The sequence below is a fragment of the Chiroxiphia lanceolata genome, chromosome 12, assembly GCF_009829145.1.
Source record: "Chiroxiphia lanceolata isolate bChiLan1 chromosome 12, bChiLan1.pri, whole genome shotgun sequence".
Lineage (NCBI taxonomy): Eukaryota > Metazoa > Chordata > Aves > Passeriformes > Pipridae > Chiroxiphia > Chiroxiphia lanceolata.
In genome coordinates, this window is record NC_045648.1 from 15,147,846 (window position 1) to 15,167,912 (window position 20,067).

At 41.4% G+C, this 20,067-nt stretch overlaps 1 protein-coding gene across 1 annotated transcript in view; it reads right to left on the reverse strand.

Annotated features, from left to right (window-relative positions):
• Positions 1 to 20,067, reverse strand: part of LOC116792956 (thrombospondin type-1 domain-containing protein 4-like) — a 74,819-nt gene that overhangs the window by 18,476 nt on the left and 36,276 nt on the right. The window contains exons 4-5 of the mRNA XM_032700462.1: positions 16,618 to 17,165; positions 1,883 to 2,297 (exon numbers count right to left, since the gene is read on the reverse strand). Coding sequence (XP_032556353.1) covers positions 1,883 to 2,297; positions 16,618 to 17,165 — 963 coding nt within the window. The remainder of the gene's footprint in view (positions 1 to 1,882; positions 2,298 to 16,617; positions 17,166 to 20,067) is intronic.

Here is a 20,067-nt window from a genome sequence, read left to right on the forward strand (position 1 = left end):
ATTAGCTCTTTCATGTTTTCCATTCCAGACAAATACACTAAAGCTTTCTTGACATTAGGTCTCTTCAATCAACTGCTCTAGTCTCTATCAATGGATTTTACTTATAAATAAAGCAGATGTAATAACTGCTACCCTAAGAGTCAAAAAGGCACTCATCTAATTTGTGTAGTCATGTTTTTGTTATCCTGTCTTCTGTTGCTCCATCTCCACTATGCAGGCTTCCACTGAACAAAACAGGATTTTTAAGAGGCAGAAGAATCAGATGTGCACCCACCCAGAAAAATATGGTCTGTTCTGTCAACATATTGAGACCTCTCCTGAACATCCTGCTTCCAACATCCAAATACAGGCTTCTTCATGTTTGCAACATGAGGCCAGATTAGGAGCCCAAATAAGATAAAATATTAGGAGGAGATACTTTGGGAAATACTAAAATGGCACAGGCAGAAACTGGAAATTTTAGCAGGATGAAAACTGCTAATGGGGACAAAGAACAAAACCTCACTCGCCTCCCACATACAATGGGAGGCTGCCCTGGAGCATGGAGCTACACCCAGCCAAACATTTCTGAATCAAGCAGTGAGAGAGTAAGTTTTATTTAAAAATTAACACAGAACAGATTTTCATTCCAATGAATTAGGAAGCCAAAATCAAAGCATGTAGAGCTCAAATGCTGGGAAAAGTAGCATCTGTCAGAGAACATACACAGCACCATGGAAAGATCCTGGAGTGATCTGGGCTACTGGGTGCTGGCTCTAAATGCCAGTTAGAACATGAGGGGCACTCACAAAAGGATAACCTTTCCTTATGGGATTGGGAAGTAGGCAGCCTTCATAACGTGGTCCACTCCAACTCCATTTTTCCACTTCTTTCATGAAAAAAACATTAAACCTGTCTATGACTGTGATGGTTTGACCTGGACTGGATGACAGGTAAGGCTGCTCTGTCACTACCCTTCCCAACTGGCAGGGGAGAAAAAATGTAAGGAGAGGCTCATGAGTTGAGATAAGGACAGGGAGAGGTCACTCACCCATTACCAATCGTGGGCAAACCAGACTGGATGTGGGGAATTTAAGTGAATTTATTACCAGTCAAAATCAGAACAGGATAACAACAAGTACAACAAAACTTAAAACCACCTTCTCCCCATTCCTATCTCTTTCCTGGACTCCACTTCCTCTCCCCCAGCAGCTCAGGGAGACAGCAATGGGGGTTATGGTCAGTCCAGCACAGGTTACCAAAACCTGGCCATGCAAACCCAATACACTCCGCACTACCCTGCCTCTATGAATCACATATTTCAGAATTATCATTAAAATCCACATTCACCACACAACCTTCAACATCAACAAAACAACCAACCAACCAAACCAAAAAAAATTCCCCCCACAAAGAGATCAAAGTAAAATTATCACAGCACCAAAGAGAAGCGGACAACTTACACAAAAACCATCCCTTGCCCCTTCACCATAATGACAACAAAAATTCTCCACGATCATCCCACTTTCTAACATTGTTCAGTCCATATTTTGCTCCCTACCTCCCTCCATTACTATTCTTATCTCAAATTTCTCATATTCCCAGGTTTTGGCACCAAAAAGACCAGTTTCTCCTTCTATCCAATTAGCATTGTACATGTTGGTAGGTTAAGCAACTGCCTAAAATCCTTGAAGGTTTGGTTTTAAGGAACTGCAGTATTATGGATCTACTTTCAGTACTCCCCAAGACACCTTAAAATAAGTTCACAGAAATTTTCATTAAATTAATAAAAAACCAACGTTCAGCTTAACTCGACAATCATGTGAACATTTCCCATACTGGAGGAAAGCCGTAGCTGTCCAACACATTAAATACAGGAAACTCCTTTGAAAAGCAGACTTACAATGGTGTTGCAGAGTTTGTATTGCTTGTAGGTGCCGACACACACGATGGCAGCAGCCCTTTGGGGCTGGGGCTGCCCCTGCAGGGCCTGGGCTGACACAGGGTCACTGCTCTGGAACAGACTCTGAGCTGCAGGAAACGATGGTGACTGATAAACTGAGGGTCCCAGGACCTGATGTCCTGCCTGAGGCCCACTTGCTTCTTGATAAAGGTTCCCATGTTGGACTGGAGGCCCAGCTGCTTGGCTGTAGGTGCTCAGGAGACTCGGGCTCGGGTGGAACACGTGGCTCCTCGAGGACTGGCGCTGCCTCCGGAGTTTCTGAGGCTGCTGCCCAGTGTCAGTTTGTAAAGGTAAAATGTATGGCACTTTTCCATATCCATACTTTCCCGGACCAATAGGATTTCTGTTTCTGCTTCTGAAAACAGAGAGAGAGAAAACAGTGAATCCATAAGCGAGGGAGCAGTTAGATATTTATACGTGACCTGTCACTGCAAAGCAACAGGTAACCAGAAATTTCAACCTGTTTTCTGGAAAATATGTTCAAGATGTAGTCTTGCTTGATATACTGGGAACCTCTGAAGAAGTCTACTGGTTCAACTAAATTCTGGGCCCTCTTTGGCCAAGAGTCACATGGAAGTCACTTAGTGTCAGCTCCCAAAGGCTGAGGGTAAGGTGTGGTATAAACCAGCAGTTTGGAGTGAGGTGGTGGTTGCTCTCTTAATCCCCAGGACTCTCCTCTAAAATGGAAATTCAGAGAATCCAAGCTGTATACTGCTAAAATTCATAACCATGTTCCAGAAGGGGTTGAGATAGACAACAGCAGAAAATCCCTACTGAGGATTTGAGTAATGACAGAAGAAAATTTGCATTCAGCATGGCAAAGATCATTAAACATTTTGTATCCATTCTAAAGGTCTCCTGTGGTTCTGCTTCATTTGCTACTTAAGAAATAAAAATGGAAACAGAAATAAGAATAAGGAACATAAAAATATTACTGAAAGACCTCTGGAAAACATGACAAATGCAGGAAAATATTCTTATTATGTTACACAGATGATTTTCTCTTTTCTGGCCAACAGATTTACCCTTTTTTTTAAATATGCAAAGTGTGGATTTCCAATACATTTAATTACTAAGTCGTGACGCCTCAGTTTGTTGTCAGGATAAAAGTCCATCTTTCACTGTCCATTACCAAAACATTCCCAAGAGCTGAGAGCCCTGAGCACTGACCACCACGTTTCAGGTCTGCTCTCCTGCTCACAGATCTCTTCTCACTTACTGAAAACCCTGTATTCTGGGCCATGTTACACCCGCACCAGCAGTCTCAGGCAGCTGGGATGCCATCTGAGATATAAGAGATATAATAAATAACAAATTAAGGCAATTTGCCTTGGTCCATTAGGTCATTTCCTCATAGCAACATAGTGGACTCAGCCTGGAGTCTCAGCTCCAAATTACAAGTGAAGAGTCAAAGAATTCATAATATCACATTTGGGTCTCACCATTTAAGGGAGGTAACCCTGGAATTTTATCTGCCAGCAACAGACTCATTTGCATTTGCTTTTCTTCTCAACCTGTGCAGCTCAATATCACACCAGGCCCTGATTTCTAACGCCACAGTCTGAAGAATAAGTTGGCAAAAAATGATTTCTTCCAGTTCAGAGCAATGTGTGAATACAGTTATTTTGGGTAACCTTTGCAGATCAGGAAGGGAGACACTTTCTGTCCATAAAATATATTTTATATTTTTAATATATATACAAAATAGACTTGAACTGCAGTGAAAACCAGAAGTTATAAAGTGACATAATTATTTTCTAGAAACTGAAGTGTTACAGATGTCAGACAGACACCAGATCAAAGAGACCTTTCTTTGGGTTTGTTTTTTCTAGGGTTTGCTTTCTTCCCAAGTCTTCTATTCTCCTAAGATTCTTGTTACATGGGAACCCTGGAAGTCATTTACTTCACATTCTGGCCTTATGGCCACGTGGGGCTTTTAATCAATCTTCCTGGCTCAAGATGTGTGAACAAGAGTGCTGACTTGCCCTGGCAGATAAGAGACCAGCACTCTTGAAGTGTTTATCCCCCTTAATCTGCTCTGACCGTGACACTCATTGTTGAGGCAGGGCTTTGGTAGTTACAGTGGAGAGCAGCAGTATAATGGCTTTTGGCATTAAGGCAGGGAAAGGAAGGCTTCCTGTAAGTAAACAGGAGAAAAAAGAAAGAGAAATTATGAATGGGAATTATTTCAAAAGTTTAGACTAAATCCAGTTTGATTTAAATGAACACAGTTTTATTGTTGTGTTTTGGGGGGGTTTTAATGGGCAAATAAATTGATTCCCCCTATGTTGCTGTTATTTTTAATTTTTAACGTAACTCTTCATTTCTGAGCAAGAGCAAAACAAACAAACAATCTTTCTTGAGATTCCTAGTCATATTCCACACTTTGGTATCAGTTCTCATTAAGCATCTCAGATTTTGGAGCAAATTGGTTCATCTCAGAAAACAGATACAACTTCTTCTTTTCACTTGCTCCAGTCTCTACCTGATTTGTACAGGGTGTGGTTTTCTTCTCGACATGAGCACACCAATTTCCAAGTGTCTGAGAGATGAACCTGGGCAACAATCCCTGACACTGAGCAAGTTGCTGCTGCATGGCAGGGAGCAGAGACTGTGGGAGGTGGACAAGGGGTGGCAGCTCAAATGAAACTGGCCTTTTGAATGGATCATCTACAGTTTTACTTGCATTTTTCATCAACAGGAAGAGAAAGCTGCTAATAACTGAGCACCAAGCCATGGGCAGAGCTCATGGTAGGAATATGCCTCTGTCACAGACTTCTGAATGCCAAATTAAACAAGCACTAGACTCTTCCAGAGAAGAACACCAAGATGTATTGTTTGGGAAAACTGCTGCCTGGCAAACGAGGACAGGTCATGCAAAAGGTCAAAAATGAGACTGATGTTTGACTGTTACGCTCCAGTACAGAATCATGAATCAGAACTGGAAAAAAACTGAAGGACATGCAAGAAATGGTGACATGAACTTGGACTCTTCAGCCTGGAAAAAGAATGCTGAAACAGGCATAGTATCCTTAAACACAGAATTACCAGTGTCTGAAAGAAGGACTCATGGCTGAAGGCAGAAGGTGTCCAAAAGCTGCTGGAACTTCATCAAATTATTTGCAAAAATGAGAAAATATTGATTTTGAAGGTATTAAATTTTTTTCTTGTAAAATGGCTGGTCACTGCAACAAACATACAGCAACAACACAAGGAAGTGAAAGCAGTAACAACATTCTTGCTGTTAGTTCCTGCCTCATCTTGGCTTCTTTTCCTAAACTCTAACTTGGAAATGTTTCTGAAGTCCCCACTGATGAGGAACTGAAACACCATTTCTGGAGACACTGGAACATCACACTGCTTTCAACATACTAATTTTGAAAACAAAGTGCAACACACAACCTCGAATTATTAACACTTTTATCGGTGTTCGCACATTCATTTAAACCAGTATTGCCCAGATTGAAACCATTCTGAACACTGTTTTGCCTTAAAGCATCTTTCATTCACACTTGGCAACATCCTGATAAATTAGGAATGCAGTTTGTTGCACTGTAATAAAGAGGCTTGTAAAAATAGCTTAGTGTTAATTAACTCTTATAATTCTTGGGGATTATCAGGCAGAATTTATAATGTCATGCAGCAACAAGGGAGAAAGTGAGATATGTTATGTTGGTCTATACACAATGAGAAAACAGCAGGGAAAGGAGAACCATGGAGAGGAAAGGAGGAGGAAAATTAGACAAAATCTACATTAGCTTACTAATCAAAATTAAACCAAGCTTGCTGACACTGTTTGCTTTATGCTGAATCCACTCAGCTTTGATCTGCTGGTAGAAGACAGAAACAGGCCAAGCCCTGCTGGTTTGTTGGGAATTTTCAGTTGCCAGCAGGGCTTACTCTTACCTGTCATTCATTATGATTACCTACATTCATTCTCAGCCACATAACTCCCTCCTCCCCACAGCATGGCTTGGAAGCTACTCCTTTTTTTTTTAGTTTTTAAAATGCACACTATCATAAGCCAGGTCAGAGTTGGGATGCACTCTCATTTAGTGCAATGGGTAAAGGAGGAAAAAAGCATTAGCAAGTAAAACCCCTGGCCTTGTGCCTACTTAGCCAGTCCTAAATTAGAGTGAGGTTACACTGCATGAGTCTTTGCATACCCAGCTATGCTAAAAAACAAGTTATCCTTCTTAAAGTAGCAATGGTTAAGAAGAGCATTTGAGTAAGATGTTGAGTATGTGTTGCTGCAGAGGGAAGTTGACTGTTTGAATCACAGTCAACAACTCTCAGACAAACTCTGAAAATTCAACTTGAGTAAGATCTGAGTTTTAGGCTCCAAATTTTAGACAACTTTGACAAAGCTTTTCCAGCGTGGTGTTAGATTCTGCCTTCACAAGGCCATGCTTCAATAGAAATAATTACAAGAGTTTGGTAGCAGAATTGAGCCCTATATTCCTCCCACAGCACAATTCCTAAAACATCTGTATTTAGAAAGGATTCCAATACATTTCCAAAACCTGCAACATGCTGCACCACATGATCAAGGATATGACTGTGTCAGTGTAAACTCTTCACACAGCCTCTAAGAAAAGAGCAATAATAAATAATGCTTAGGTTCCTTCTGATAAACAAAGTCCCTGCAGAGCTGCTATTATTTAGAGATGGATTTACTTAGGTATTGAGCACCAAAAATTGGAGCACCAATCATGACAACGATTGGAGGGTTGAATTCCAATGGGAGGTCAACCACTGGCACTAAGGTACAAGCATTGCCACACTCAGAACTGAAGAAGTTAAAGTAACACTTCTCATTTAACTAGACAATAAACAGTTAAAAATCACAAGAAACTCAACTCCCAGAGAGGAGAAAACACCAACTGTTTGAAACACAGGTGACAGGAAAGAGAAGCCTGGGACTTTACCCTGCAGGAGTACCCCGTATTCCTCCCTTGCGTAAATCCAGCGCGTTCTGCACGTGCTGGAGCCCTCAGGAAGTTACCAATTACCTTCCACATTAATCTTTCCAAAAGCACTCCCCTTTCCAGCTGAACCAAATATGACTGCATTAGCATGCTAATTTTCCATTGCCTGTAAATTCATGTTGATAGTCAGAGATTTAATAGGTCTGTCAGGTGTGCTGCCTTCTCAGAGCCCCCACGGTCCTTAGATGTGCTAAGGAGACAATTTAGGACTGGGGATAGTTATGTTCATATCCTACATCTGTTTCACTTAAAAGTTCCTCCTCCTAGTTCAGCCAAATCAGCTCAGGTAAAGGAATGACATGCTCCCAGGTTTCACTTACGCCAGGCCAGTTAATTTTACATGAGGGCTTTTGGCTGCAAATCTTTATGGCAGTCAGATTTTCACTACTGCTGATCCATTCAGGTAAATAAAACTGTTTAATGTAGGACATGCCTTTCACTTCATTGCTTCTGATAAAAAGATATCAAACAATGACTGTCTACAATACTTTGCATGGGGAAAAGTCCTAAATATCCCTTCAAGAAATAGAAACAACAGAAAGGAAGAAGTATCACAAAGCAAGGATAACTAAATCTCACCAGCTCCATCAACTGTTAGTCTCTCTGGCTAAACTGTGCAGTATATCAAATAAACATAATAATAAAAAGTTTTCCAGTTTTTCACTGGACTGAAGAAGAACAAGAGAGAATAAGAGGAGGAAAAGAACTATTCAGTAATATTTGCAGTCAGTTAGGATGAAAAGGGGAAAAAAATGTCGCCAAGAATAGAATTATCATCTAAAGGCAAATTACTGCCTAACAGAAAAACGTACGTAGAAAAGCATTCAGTGTTTCATGTCAGACCACAGCCAGCAGACATCTCTGATCTCTCGTGTTCATCTCAAGCAGAAGAATAACAGCTGTTTAACACAGACCTGGCAATGTCCTTTCTTTGGGTATAATTCTCACAAACACCTGCACCTCCCTGACTGCTCAGACAAATCTGTTTAGCACTTTGATAACAAAAATGATGGGCCCCTTTCAACTTAAGCCAACCTAAATATATTCTTTAATTCAAAAATACATGTGCCCAGACAGGTATGAAAATGAGGTTTTGTGCTATTAATGTAAGGGTTATAGCAAGCATTTTAGAATTATTATCGTTATTATTAGCTAGTATTCTTGGTGTTCTAATTTTTAACTTCTCTCATGCTGAGAGTATGTCAGCTGCAAGTAGTGAGAACTGGTCCTTAGCACATTTGCAGTGTCAAAAAGGAACTGTGCTGTAGTACCTTTCCTAATTTTAGCCATCAGCAAACGTGTGCCTTAGCAAATAAATGCACTGCCACTGTCTCATAGACTTCATGCTAAGAACAATGCTTTGAACCTCAAGTGGTCTTCAAGAAGGAAGCACTTTCGGAGCTGGATATTTATATTGAATAGAAACCCTCTTTGAACCAAGGATATCCAGTGTCTTTAAAATACACAGGTAAGATTACAAATTTCCTGGGCCTCCACCTCTTCTCTTAAGTGCTCTTTACAAAGCCTCTCTCCAACATATCTTTTTCATTTTTTTCCCTTTTTCCATCACTTCCTCTCTCCTCACATTTCTCCCTCTGTTCTCTAAACAGAGGTTCCCTGGCTCACCTCCAGATGAAGCATAACTCGTTTGCTTTTTCTTCTGATGCCTGACAGAATAAAGAATGTATTTTCATGAGCTTTGCAGCATTTCATTCATCTTATCTCGTAGTATCAAAGTACTTCCCTTGTAAATGAAAAACTCCAAGGGTGAACATTAGCAAAAACACTCATTTATGACACCAAGGAAGACTTGTACTGTTGGAAAGTTTCCTTAGAATGAACCTGAAGAAACTGCCAATTTCCCATATTTTCAATGCACAACCTTTCCCTGTTTCTCCAGGAGTAATGTAATGTTCTGGGAAGGTAACAGTTTCACCAGGGATGAGAAGAAAAAACAGCACAAGAATTGTAGATATTCTTTTCAAAACTGTCTGTTGGCAGAAATAATTTCACAAGCAGAGGAAGATGGTTTCCTTCCCTGTTTGCCCAGTCACAACAGCCACACAACAGAATCTCCCCACAGATCATCAGACAGACGTGAAACCAACACTCAGACCTTTCTCTTGATCTTGTTGAGAGTTTGGTCGAGTTTGAAGCTTTTTTCAAAGGTTCCTTTACCAGGAATCCTGTCCAGGAATTAACATGTAAGTCCTTTAATAAGCCAAGGAAACTCATGTCCTCAGTAAGCCCAATCCAACCGCAACCCACAGGCTGACCTGGCTCTGTGAGCCCAGGCCCCAAACAAACATTCTCCAGGTTCTTGCCCATCCTTCTCACTGGAATTAAGCAGCTGCCCTATAATCTGTTCCCTGCAGTGTTGCTGGCTGTGTTTTTCTCCCATCATCACAGCAATCAATCCACCACCAGCACCTACTCACGCTGAACTTAACAGCAGAAACAGAGGCTTTATGTGCAAGACCAAGTGGAAGAAAAGGCAGAAGAGAGGTTACAACTATGATTTATAGCTTTATTTCCCAACATTCCACATTATTTACCACTGTAAAATGTCTTCTAAATTACACTGATTTGTGCTTTTGCATTGCAGTTATTAATTTCTATTTCAAAAAATGCTCCAAAACTGCAGTTCTTTGATTTCAAGTAGAAAATTAGTTCTAAAGGAGCTCAGTCCCCTTAGATCCCTATCAAAGCTCTTCAGCTTAAACTTAAGCCCTACTGCTCATCATGGTTTTAACAGGATTGCTTGTTAGCAGGCAAAATCCTCTATAACTAAATCAATTACATACATTTTAACTTCATTAAATCTATTTCTGTGAATAAGTATTCCCAATTTAACTTAATATTTCAGGTCATAGCAAAATATCTTTTAGGCAGCATTACATGACTGTAATTAATTGACAGGTTTTAAACAACACTACCCATTTACAAACAGTTCAAGTATTTAAGTTGCCTTGATTCTGTTTCTGAAGAACCAAAAGTGACTTATTAGCTATTCCTGTCAGCAATGCACCTATTGAAATATCACTCCAATATTTATAATGTAATAAAGAAGAAAAATAAAGGGAGATGGAGAAGTCCTTGCAGACACAAAACTTCAAATGGAAAAAAACCCTGGCCCTGCTGGCATAAGTTTCTGTTAACAGAATAAGTATGGGCATTTATTTTTTCATGTACTTTATTTTTTCTTATTAGTCCTAAACAGTATCCTAAATAGTATCCTTAAAATAATTTCAGATACATATTTTTAACCCCTGACATTTCCTCCATAATTCAGAACTCTAACTGGCCTACAACTGTCCTAGTCAATCATTTACTTTCCAGCCCTCCTACTGCTTTTAATTCTCTTTCATGTTTTATATATTTTTAGGCACAAAGTTAGCAAGGTTTACTTTAAAGAGACTGTCCAGCATCAATTTTTTCCCCTTTTTCTTATGTTTAAGTCACAAAATAAACTGTGCTACCCTATTCATAACTGTTACCGAGTTTACATCTTCAGAGTATTTTAGCAGATTCTTTGATGAGAATCCTTTTCAAGAAAAATGAATGAGTTACTGGATCTGGATATTTTTCTGGATCTGGATATATTTCCATCTACTCAAGAGAGTGAGAGCTCTGAACAGTCAGGTTGCTTCCCACCAAAAGCCACCATGTATCCCCTCCCAGCACTGCCCCAAGCCCTGGACAGCTCTGCATTCCACAGACTCACTTTTCACCGGCTCCAAATCAATCTGGAGAAAATCACTTAAACATGAATGAAGGAGGGGAACTCTCTGACTCTGTTTTATATTATGGACATGCATGGCTGTCTGCTCACTGAGCTAGAAGCCAGCCCTAAAGCAGTGAGCAGATCTCTCTGATATCCCTGTCCAACGTCTGGTCACAAGAGCTGAACCAGCCACTGGGAAGCAGGGCCAGCACCACAAACTTCTTCTGCCACACCAGAGCACCTTGTTCAGTTTTGTCAGCACCTTGCAGGGCAGTTCATTCAGTGTAGGCATTCACTTCATCTGACTGATTGTCATTAGCATTAACTGAAAGAAAGGAACTAACTTCTTCAATTTATGTCTACGGTAACCTTGGTAACCACACCAGGATTTGTGGATATGCACTGCCTCCCATGTCACATATGCAGAGCAGTATTAAAATTATTGTGAGCGTAGCTGTCCCAAAAATTTCAACTGTTAGTAACCAACCATACCTAAAAAGTGCTTCTTCTGTAGAAAAATGGATTATACCACACTATATCACAAACATTCTCGTTTCTACATCATATTAGGGGCAAAATATATTTTAATTTTTATGAGAAAGTAGAACTAATGAATAAGCTCACTAAGAAAACTGCCTCTTTGGAACAGGTTTAATTAATGGGATGTGGACTGTCTTAAATGAAATTTTCCATCCTCAGAGACCACCACTAATGCCCCAGTTTAGCACAGTTGCAATATGCCCAGTACAATAACTTACTGTATTTGGGTTTGCTGATCTCCCAGCAAGTGCTATACAACCTCATTTATGTCACTCAGCTCTGAGAGAGATTCCAAAATTTGAACCCAAATACTACAGTCCTCTTTTTCTCTGAGTTCAATAATACCTCTGATCCTCTTAGCTTCATCTTTAAGACTTGAATGAATCATGTAACCATGCAGTTGGCAGATAAACCAACAGAAATTCAATGCAAAGAACCTCATAGTTCTGCTGAGATGCATTACAATGTGATGGGAGCTCTGTTGTGTCTCTACCCCTCACTGACTGGGCAATAATTCCCTGGTAAAATGCACTATCTCCACCTGACTGAACAGCAGCAGTGTTCTCACTTCCCCTCCTTCAGTCAGCCCAGCTCAGGAAGGGTTGAACTGTTCAGACCAAGAAAGCTTCTGGGGTGGCTTGCAATTATAGCACCATGTTAGGGTTTTATTTTTGGTAATACTATTCAAAGCACACTCACAGTAGCATAATAAAAATTGATATTAATTCAGTAATAAGAAGTGAGACCTGGAGGGATTAATAACCACATGAGAAGTGTGACAGCATGAAGTCAGCCTGAGGCCACAACCACCCCAGCTAGCTACTCATTTTGGGAGGAAATACTTCATGTGATCATTATTGCTATTAGAATCTATTTGGAATTTTATTCAGAAGGAAAACAAACATCTTTCTCACATGGCTTTAAATCCCCCAAGTGCTACCAAAATGAATTCTTTGATTACCACCCCAACTCTTAGATTTCTTCTGGAAAATTCATCCTCAGAAAGGGACGACATCCTTCTCTCTCTATCTTCCTTCTGTACACACATCAACCTGTAACAAGCTTTTATAACCATGCTGGGTTGGGGGTTAAATGCACGACATTTTTATTGTATGAGAGAAATAATGAAAGGAGGGATGGCTAAGTACTTGAGCTGGGTTTCACTCCAGATACTAAGAAAAGCAAACACTCATGCCAACAAATATAAACCCTCACAACTTGAGAAAATAATACCTTCTTGAACCTCAAGGTGCAGCAATCACACATTTGTCCACCTCTTGGAACTGGAGCTGACTAGAACAGGTCACAGAAACTGCATCACAACACACAGCTAATGATGCTTAAATGGGTTAAAGAAATAACAACTCAATTGTCCCTTTAAAGGTTAATTGTAGACCTGGCAGCTGAGTGACCTACATTTGCCTGGTCAAAGCCATCTGTGAGAGGGGGCAAAAGAAATACTTTCAGAAAGGAAATTCTGGTTTGACATTAAAAGATAGACTCTTCCTTTCCATTGCTCACGGGCCTAGAAAAGCAGACTGAGCCTATCCAGGGTACACAGCAGCACAGCAGACTTGCACGTCAGCTGCTGGCAGCACAATAAAGACCACAGAGCTACAGCCATGTGAGAAGTCGATGATTTTTGGATTATTTCCTCAGTGCAAATCTTTCCTCTCATTCCTTTTCCAAATACAAAAATAAAAAGCTTTAGGGAAGCACTTTCCTTGTTAACATATTTCTTTAAACTTGCCCTGTTTATGCAAGAATGCTTTAGTTATTTTATTATTCTGGTGATAACTCTATTTTTTTTTCTTTCTGCTCCTAAGAACCAGATACAAGGTGCACATCATGCTTACAGATGTGGACTCAGAAGTTTTGCCACTCCACCACGAAAGCCACTTGCTTCTCAACAGAGAGAGAGAAGGCGGCAGCTGTAAGCATCCCACAAGTTATATGCAATTGTGGTTCTGTCTTCTCTATCCCCAAAACAGAGAATAAGAAGTACTAAACCCTAGCCCATGAATGATATTTCCTTTCAAGATGTTTTCTCTCTTTAAACATGTTATGCTTTTGCATGCCCTTATTACTTTTCCATGTGTGCCTCTCTATAAAGATATCTAAATGCTTCGATTTTTTTTTTGTCTAAATGCTGTGACATTTTTTCACTGTCTCCTCATTCCTGTTTGTTCTTATTGTATGGTATAGCCCACGCATTTTAGCCAGGTGCAAAATAGAAAAAAAAAGGCTGTGCTAATGGGAACTCAACTCTTCAAGGCTGGGAAATGCTCCCTGTCTTTGACAGACATCATGGAGAACCATCAGCTTTTAGTGTTTCCATACTCATTCCAGTGACTGACCATCATTTCTGATGCACTGAAACTTTTTAAGCTGGGCTTCAAACTGTAGCTACTTCAAATCTCTCTTTCCCTGAGCTTCAAGTGCAGCCCTGGTTCCCTAATGCCTAACTGAACTAACTTTCAAAAGCTGAAAATGTGAATATCCTCTTCAAAGACAAGGTGTATCAAATTTTATGATATCTAAATCATATTCTGAATTTTGATTAAAAAAAAGTTGAGCAGTTCTTTGTCAGCTGCCTGGAAGCAGGCAGAGAACTTTTCCACTTGCAGCTCAATGATACAAACACATTGGGCTGCTGGAGAGGACTGCTGTTGCTATCAAACCTATTTGCCTTGGAATCCATCCAGTTTCATTCTACCATGTTATCAACGTGAGCTTAATCTCAGTCATAAATGGCCATTCCTCTTTTATTGCTTTATGGAAGTCTGCTAAAATTACAGTCCAGCAAAATTACTTTTTATATAAAGTCCAGCACAGTAAATAGAAATACCCCAAAAAGTTTCCACTGACTGTACAATTTGTGAAAACAGAGGTGTTATTTTTTTAATAGCCTGACATGAATTTCCAGGGTCATCCATTTAGTGAACACTGCACACCGTTCTACAGCATAAAAATCATGTCTAGAGTAACTCACATTTTGAAATCCATTTTCCATCTATTTGATAGGAACACTAATCTCCTCTGTAAAGAAAGTTTTTACTGTGGTTTTTGCAAATTAAGGAAAACTCTTAGGTTTGTCATTCTAACAATTCCATTTCCTACTAACATTTTTTGTTCTCATTCTGTTTTTACAGTCACCACCAAAGAATCTGAAAGTTATGCAACAAGACAGGCTTTAAAGCCACCAGGGACCTGCTAACACAAGATGGAAACAACTTATTATGCAAGTAAGATTAAAACACTGACCTTGAGTCCTCAGTCTTTTGCCAAGGGGCAGCGTGTGTGGGGGGGGGTGGAAAATCAACTGTGGTACAGAAGCTTGCACTGTGCTTAGGAAAGCACAAGAATTTTCAAAAGCAAAGGCCTCCATCATATAAGAAAGTGGAGACACAACAGATATAGTGATCATTCTAATATTTCACAGGCAAGACATCTATTAGGAAATAACACAGCTTCACTTCTGCCCATAGGCAGTATCATTTTCTGCTCATCATCCTCTCACACTGCAGCCAATCCTGCAGTGATTGTTCCAAACCATCCCAGTCTCTGCTGGCCTGCAGAGGCCACCCCAGCAGCAAGGGCCAGCCTGTGGGGATGGGAGCCCAGCTGTGCCAGCAGCCTGGCAGCAGGGCTGCTGCAGGGGCCAGGCCAGCTGGGATTCCCTTGGACACAGAGGGTGCCAAGGGCTGGAGCAAAGAGGCTCCAGATGCCTTTGTGCTCCCAGTGCAAGGCCAGGCCCCTGGATTAGCAGTGACCCAGCCATGTCCTACAACCTGGGGCTGTCACGCTGCACAGCCCGGAACAGAGGTGCTTTATAGGAAATTATTAAGTAGGAAAACACAAGAAAGAAAATATGACTTTTGCCTCAGTGCAGCCGTGTTAACACTCCTTGTGCCTGTCTCTGGCATTCCCTGCACTTCCCTAAGATCATCAGTGCGATGCTGGATTTATATCAACAGGCCCAGGCCAGCATTTGCACGGGTTTGATAGACAAAGCAGTGACAAAGGAAATGAGCAGCACTTGGGAAGATCAGCATCTGAACAGCTGATTCTGCTGCTTGAAAGTTATGCTCCACTGAGGCAAACAAGAGGCTAACAGGTTAATTCTATTTTCAACTATTCTTTTAGATGGAGAGAGGTTCTTGCAGGGGCTAAGAATGTCTTTATCAGCAGCAACAGAGTTCTACTGTCTTACTGCAGTCAGGCTGGAATACTGCCTCAAGGTAACACTCTTTTTTATGTTGTTTGGGGCAGCAACATGGCTTTAAAGAGGTAATGACAGCTGACTGCATCACTAGGAATCTTAAAGAAATAGATGATATGAAGGAAGGTTTCTTTGGTTATGGCTTTTTGGTGCTTTTTGTTTGGCTTGGGTTGGATTTTTTGTTAACTACCCCAAAAAACTTCTCTTCTTGCGTCTCCCAGAAGAGAGCTGAGAGGGAAAGAACCAGAGAACTGCTGGAATACACATTCAGAGGAAAGACAGACAGAATAGAGACATTTCAGGAGCACTCCATCCCAGGGGATCTCCATGCCTGTTCTGCTCAGCTTCCAAACTGGAAACACATCTATTTTCCTTCCATACGTACATTAAAAAACTCTGACAGATTGGTATCTAAGAAGATAAAAAAGTGTTTCCTCAGAAATGGGAGAATTCATTGGAATTGCTTGCAACAGCACAGTTCCACTCAGCCTTAAAGACTGAGCAACTGTTATTACAAAATGAATATAAACATATACAGTGTTTAAAATATTCTGTTGTATTAAATAATTTTGTTTCTTTCTTCAAACAGGAAATTTTGCTAAAAGAGGTGGTAGAAAGAAAAAAAGCAAAAAAAGAGAAAATTAAAAAAAAAGTAATAAATAGAAATTCTTTGGAAAAATCCAAAACAAACCTAGAGTTTTGAGTAGGAAAAAAGTGAACAGACAGTTGGTCATCCTTTATGAAAAAAAGGTTAATCTTTTTTTCAATCAACTAAAATCAGACTGGCTGTGGAAGTTAAGAATACAATTATAAAGCTGTTATTTGCTCTGATTTTTATTATTATGGTGAAGATGGAAATGTCAAATGAGAATGTGGCAGAAAAAGGAAAAATCTCTCAATAAATCATAACACAAAAGGGGAATAAGATAAAGGGGAATGATGTAATCTGCTTAGTACAATTATAGAAGAATTACATGTGTCCTTGGGTATTATCATATCTATAGTCATATATATATATATCTATCATCATATAGTCATGAGGGAGGACAGCCTTCCACAGCAGATGGTAAATGCTGCAAAAATCAGTCTCAATCTTTAATAACTTTACTGTAACTATTAAATAATATCAACTCTAATCTGCCATGTCATTCTGAAAAAACATCACTCCCACTGGGAATGCCGTGTGTGCACAGACACGCACCTCTTTTCCGCCTGGGCGCTGTGCCGCTGGTTCTGGGAATGCTGCTGGATCTGGGAATGCTGCTGGATCTGGGAATGCTGCTGGATCTGGGAGTGCTGCTGGATCTGGGAGTGCTGCTGGCTCTGGGAGTGCTGCTGGCTCTGGGAGTGCCGGCTTCCCCTCGGTGTGCCCCTGCCCCCGTGGCTGCTGTTCCGGGCAGGGGCAGGGGCACGAAGCCCAGCCCAAAGCTGCTCCTCGTTCCTGTGGAGCGGCACGGATGTGCGGATGGCAGAAATGACGTGGCCGGGATAGGCAGAGAGCGAGTCCTCGTGGTGGGAGCTGTGGTGAGTCCTGTCCGAGGCCGGGAATTGCCGCCCCGGGCGCCGGTACCCCCGCTCCCGCTCCCGCTCCCGGTAATAGGCGGGGAGGCAGGGCCGGGTCTGCTCCATCACACCTCCACTGCAGCTCCGGGAGCAGGCAGACCAGGGGCCCCAGTTGCCCCACATGCCTGGGATTCCTGCACTGCTGTCCTCAGACGCATCTCCTTGCTCTTCTATCCTCTGGGGAACCTGCAGACACAACACATGGATTTAGGAATTAGAATTCACGCTGTAACACGAGGAGAGCACTAATACCCTTGGTCCAGCCATTCACTCTACAGTCCTAAGTGGAATGACATAGGAAGCAGCATCTCTCATTCCCAGCCTGCCAGAGGATGGCCTGTCCTGCCAGTATAGGAGGAGGTTTCCTACAACCATCAACCATTCAGACAAAAAGTTTTGGCGGGTCATTTTTTTTGACTATCTGGATAGAAATAGTTTTTCTTTAGTTCTCGGCAATGGAAAGCATTGCGTGATGCAAAGCTTAGAAACGTGGAGATTGAAAACTGTTGTCATAACAGCAAAAGCAGGAAATAAGGTTGGTTTTGGTGATGAAATAGGGTCAACAGACACTGGCTGCTCTCTCCCACTCTGATGCCTCCAACAATGGAGATTGCTAATGCTTGCAATACTATTTCAGGAACTCCCATCTAATGTGGAACTTTTTATGAAAGCAATAATGTAAGAGGACAGGCTGATTTCCAACCAACCAAAAATGCTCCTATATTAACTCTCACAGTACCACTTTTCCCCCGGTCTCCATATTATCACTTCAAGAGAAAGAGCTGTTCAAGATGACCCACCAAATCCTACATTCACAGAAACTCCCACCAAATGCAATAAAAGACAGAACAAATTGTTGGTCTCTGGTGTTCAGTGCCACTTAATCCATTCAGCAGCACAAGGAAAGTGAAAGAATGAATCTCGAAGAGAGGGGTTCTCTTGTGAAGGAAGCTGGGGAGGATTAGGAAAGACAGGGTCTGTTACCACGAGGAGAGTTAACCCTTCAAGTTGTGGCCAAATATTTCAACATCCTGACCTTGTGGTTGGAAAGGTACCAGCGCAGCTAAGAAGTTACAACTACCCATTCCCATCTCCCTGTGGATTTGTGGCCCAAAGTTTACCCATTCTTGGAGCTAGATATAGTCAGGATTTCTCAGAGTTTGCACTGGGCAAAGAACTCACCTTTGTCACACAGAAATTAGATATATTTTCATTTGCTTCCCTTGACCAACTGGCTGAATCACAAGTTTTCAAAGCAGGTTTCCAATGTCTGCTTCTCACAATTATTATTATGCAGAACATCCTTTTAAAATGAGCATCCTTTAAATAGTTTATTTATATTCTGAGCAACCTTTGTACCAACAAGCACACACACATATCAATTCATTTGGGAGACAAAAAGAAGGCACCGTCCACAAACAAATGCTTGCCATACCTCTCCAGAGCTATTCCAGTGTATAGCTACCTCAAAATGAGCTTTGTCTGTCTGTCTGTCACTTCTGCCCCCTTCAAAGGATGAGAACCTAAGCATGTAACTTCCAGCAATAATTGTATAATAGCAAAAGATTAACATCTACACACTTTGCCTCCAATCACGGATCCCACGTGAGGTCGGTAACTGAGCTGCACCCCACCTAGGGCAGGGAGCTCCCATTCCTCCCTCATCCCACCTGTAGCAGGGAGCTCCCATTCCTCATCCCACCTATGGCAGGGAGCTCCTATTCCTCCCTCATTCCACCTATGGCAGGGAGCTCCCATTCCTCATCCCACCTATGGCAGGGAGCTCCTATTCCTCCCTCATCCCACCTGTGGCAGGGAGCTCCCATTCCTCCCTCATCCCACCTAGGGCAGGGAGCTCCCATTCCTCATCTCACCTAGGGCAGGGCCCTCATCCCACCTATGGCAGGGAGCTCCCATTCCTCCCTCATCCCACCTGTGGCAGGGAGCTCCCATTCCTCATCCCACCTAGGGCAGGGAGCTCCCATTCCTCATCCCACCTGTGGCAGGGAGCTCCCATTCCTCATCTCACCTAGGGCAGGGAGCTCCCATTCCTCATCCCGTGGCTGGGAACACAGCAGGCTGGGGGGGAATGTGGTTTGCAAACACGGGTTGGCCTGAGCGTTACAATCCAAGGAGCCAAGCCAGCCCAGGGTTTGTGGTGCTGATGTGTAACAGGCAGTTGTGGTCTGCATAATCTGAAACACTGCCCCGCTCTGAGGCTGCTCTCACACTTTCATCACCAACCACAGAAGAAACTGCATTTAATTATAACTTCTGAATAACAAAAAGCATCTGCATCAGTGTGATATGTTACCCATTTCTCCCATGTAATTTGAAAACAGGAGCAGATGTCTCTGTATTTAATATGTCTTTTTTTCCTGTGGGTACCCCATTTGGCATCAACCTTTATAATCCAATAGCCTGTACAACCTAATACTGCACAATGTCAAAATTATGAATAACATGCAACAAGGTCTTGATTTCTGGCTGTTACATTTGCTCTTATATCCAGTAACAGAACACCGCTGGCTTACAGTCTGACCAACTAAACAAGCTATTCTTCAGTTTGTGATTTTTTACAGTAAATATTCACTGCTCATACTTACACTGCACATTAATGTGGTTCTCCCTCAGATACAAAATGGGAACAGCTACACACAGGAACACTATCTGGTCTGAACCCACTCTGAAGCAAAATTTATTTATTATAAAACCAGCAGTCCTTTGTAATCAAACAAATGATGTTTCACTTGTTTAGACTACTTCTTAATCATTTCTATAATGGTTCAGTACACCTGGATTTTTTTTAAATGCCAAAGACACTCCTGCAGGGAACAACTAAAAACCATTAGTCTGTAAGATAACTCAAGTTACCACTAACATAAGAAATATGTCATTCTACAGAAACAGAAAGTGATATAACAGTGACAAGTGTCAACTTGCTGCAGAGAGAACTTTCTGGCTGCCAAACTTCACTGCAGCAAGAATTGGTTCAGATAAAATGATACTTTATATGACTGAAGGCAATCTAAAGTAATCTCACATCCCTTAATCTTCACAGTAAAAGAGGTCTAGACACGGTACAAAA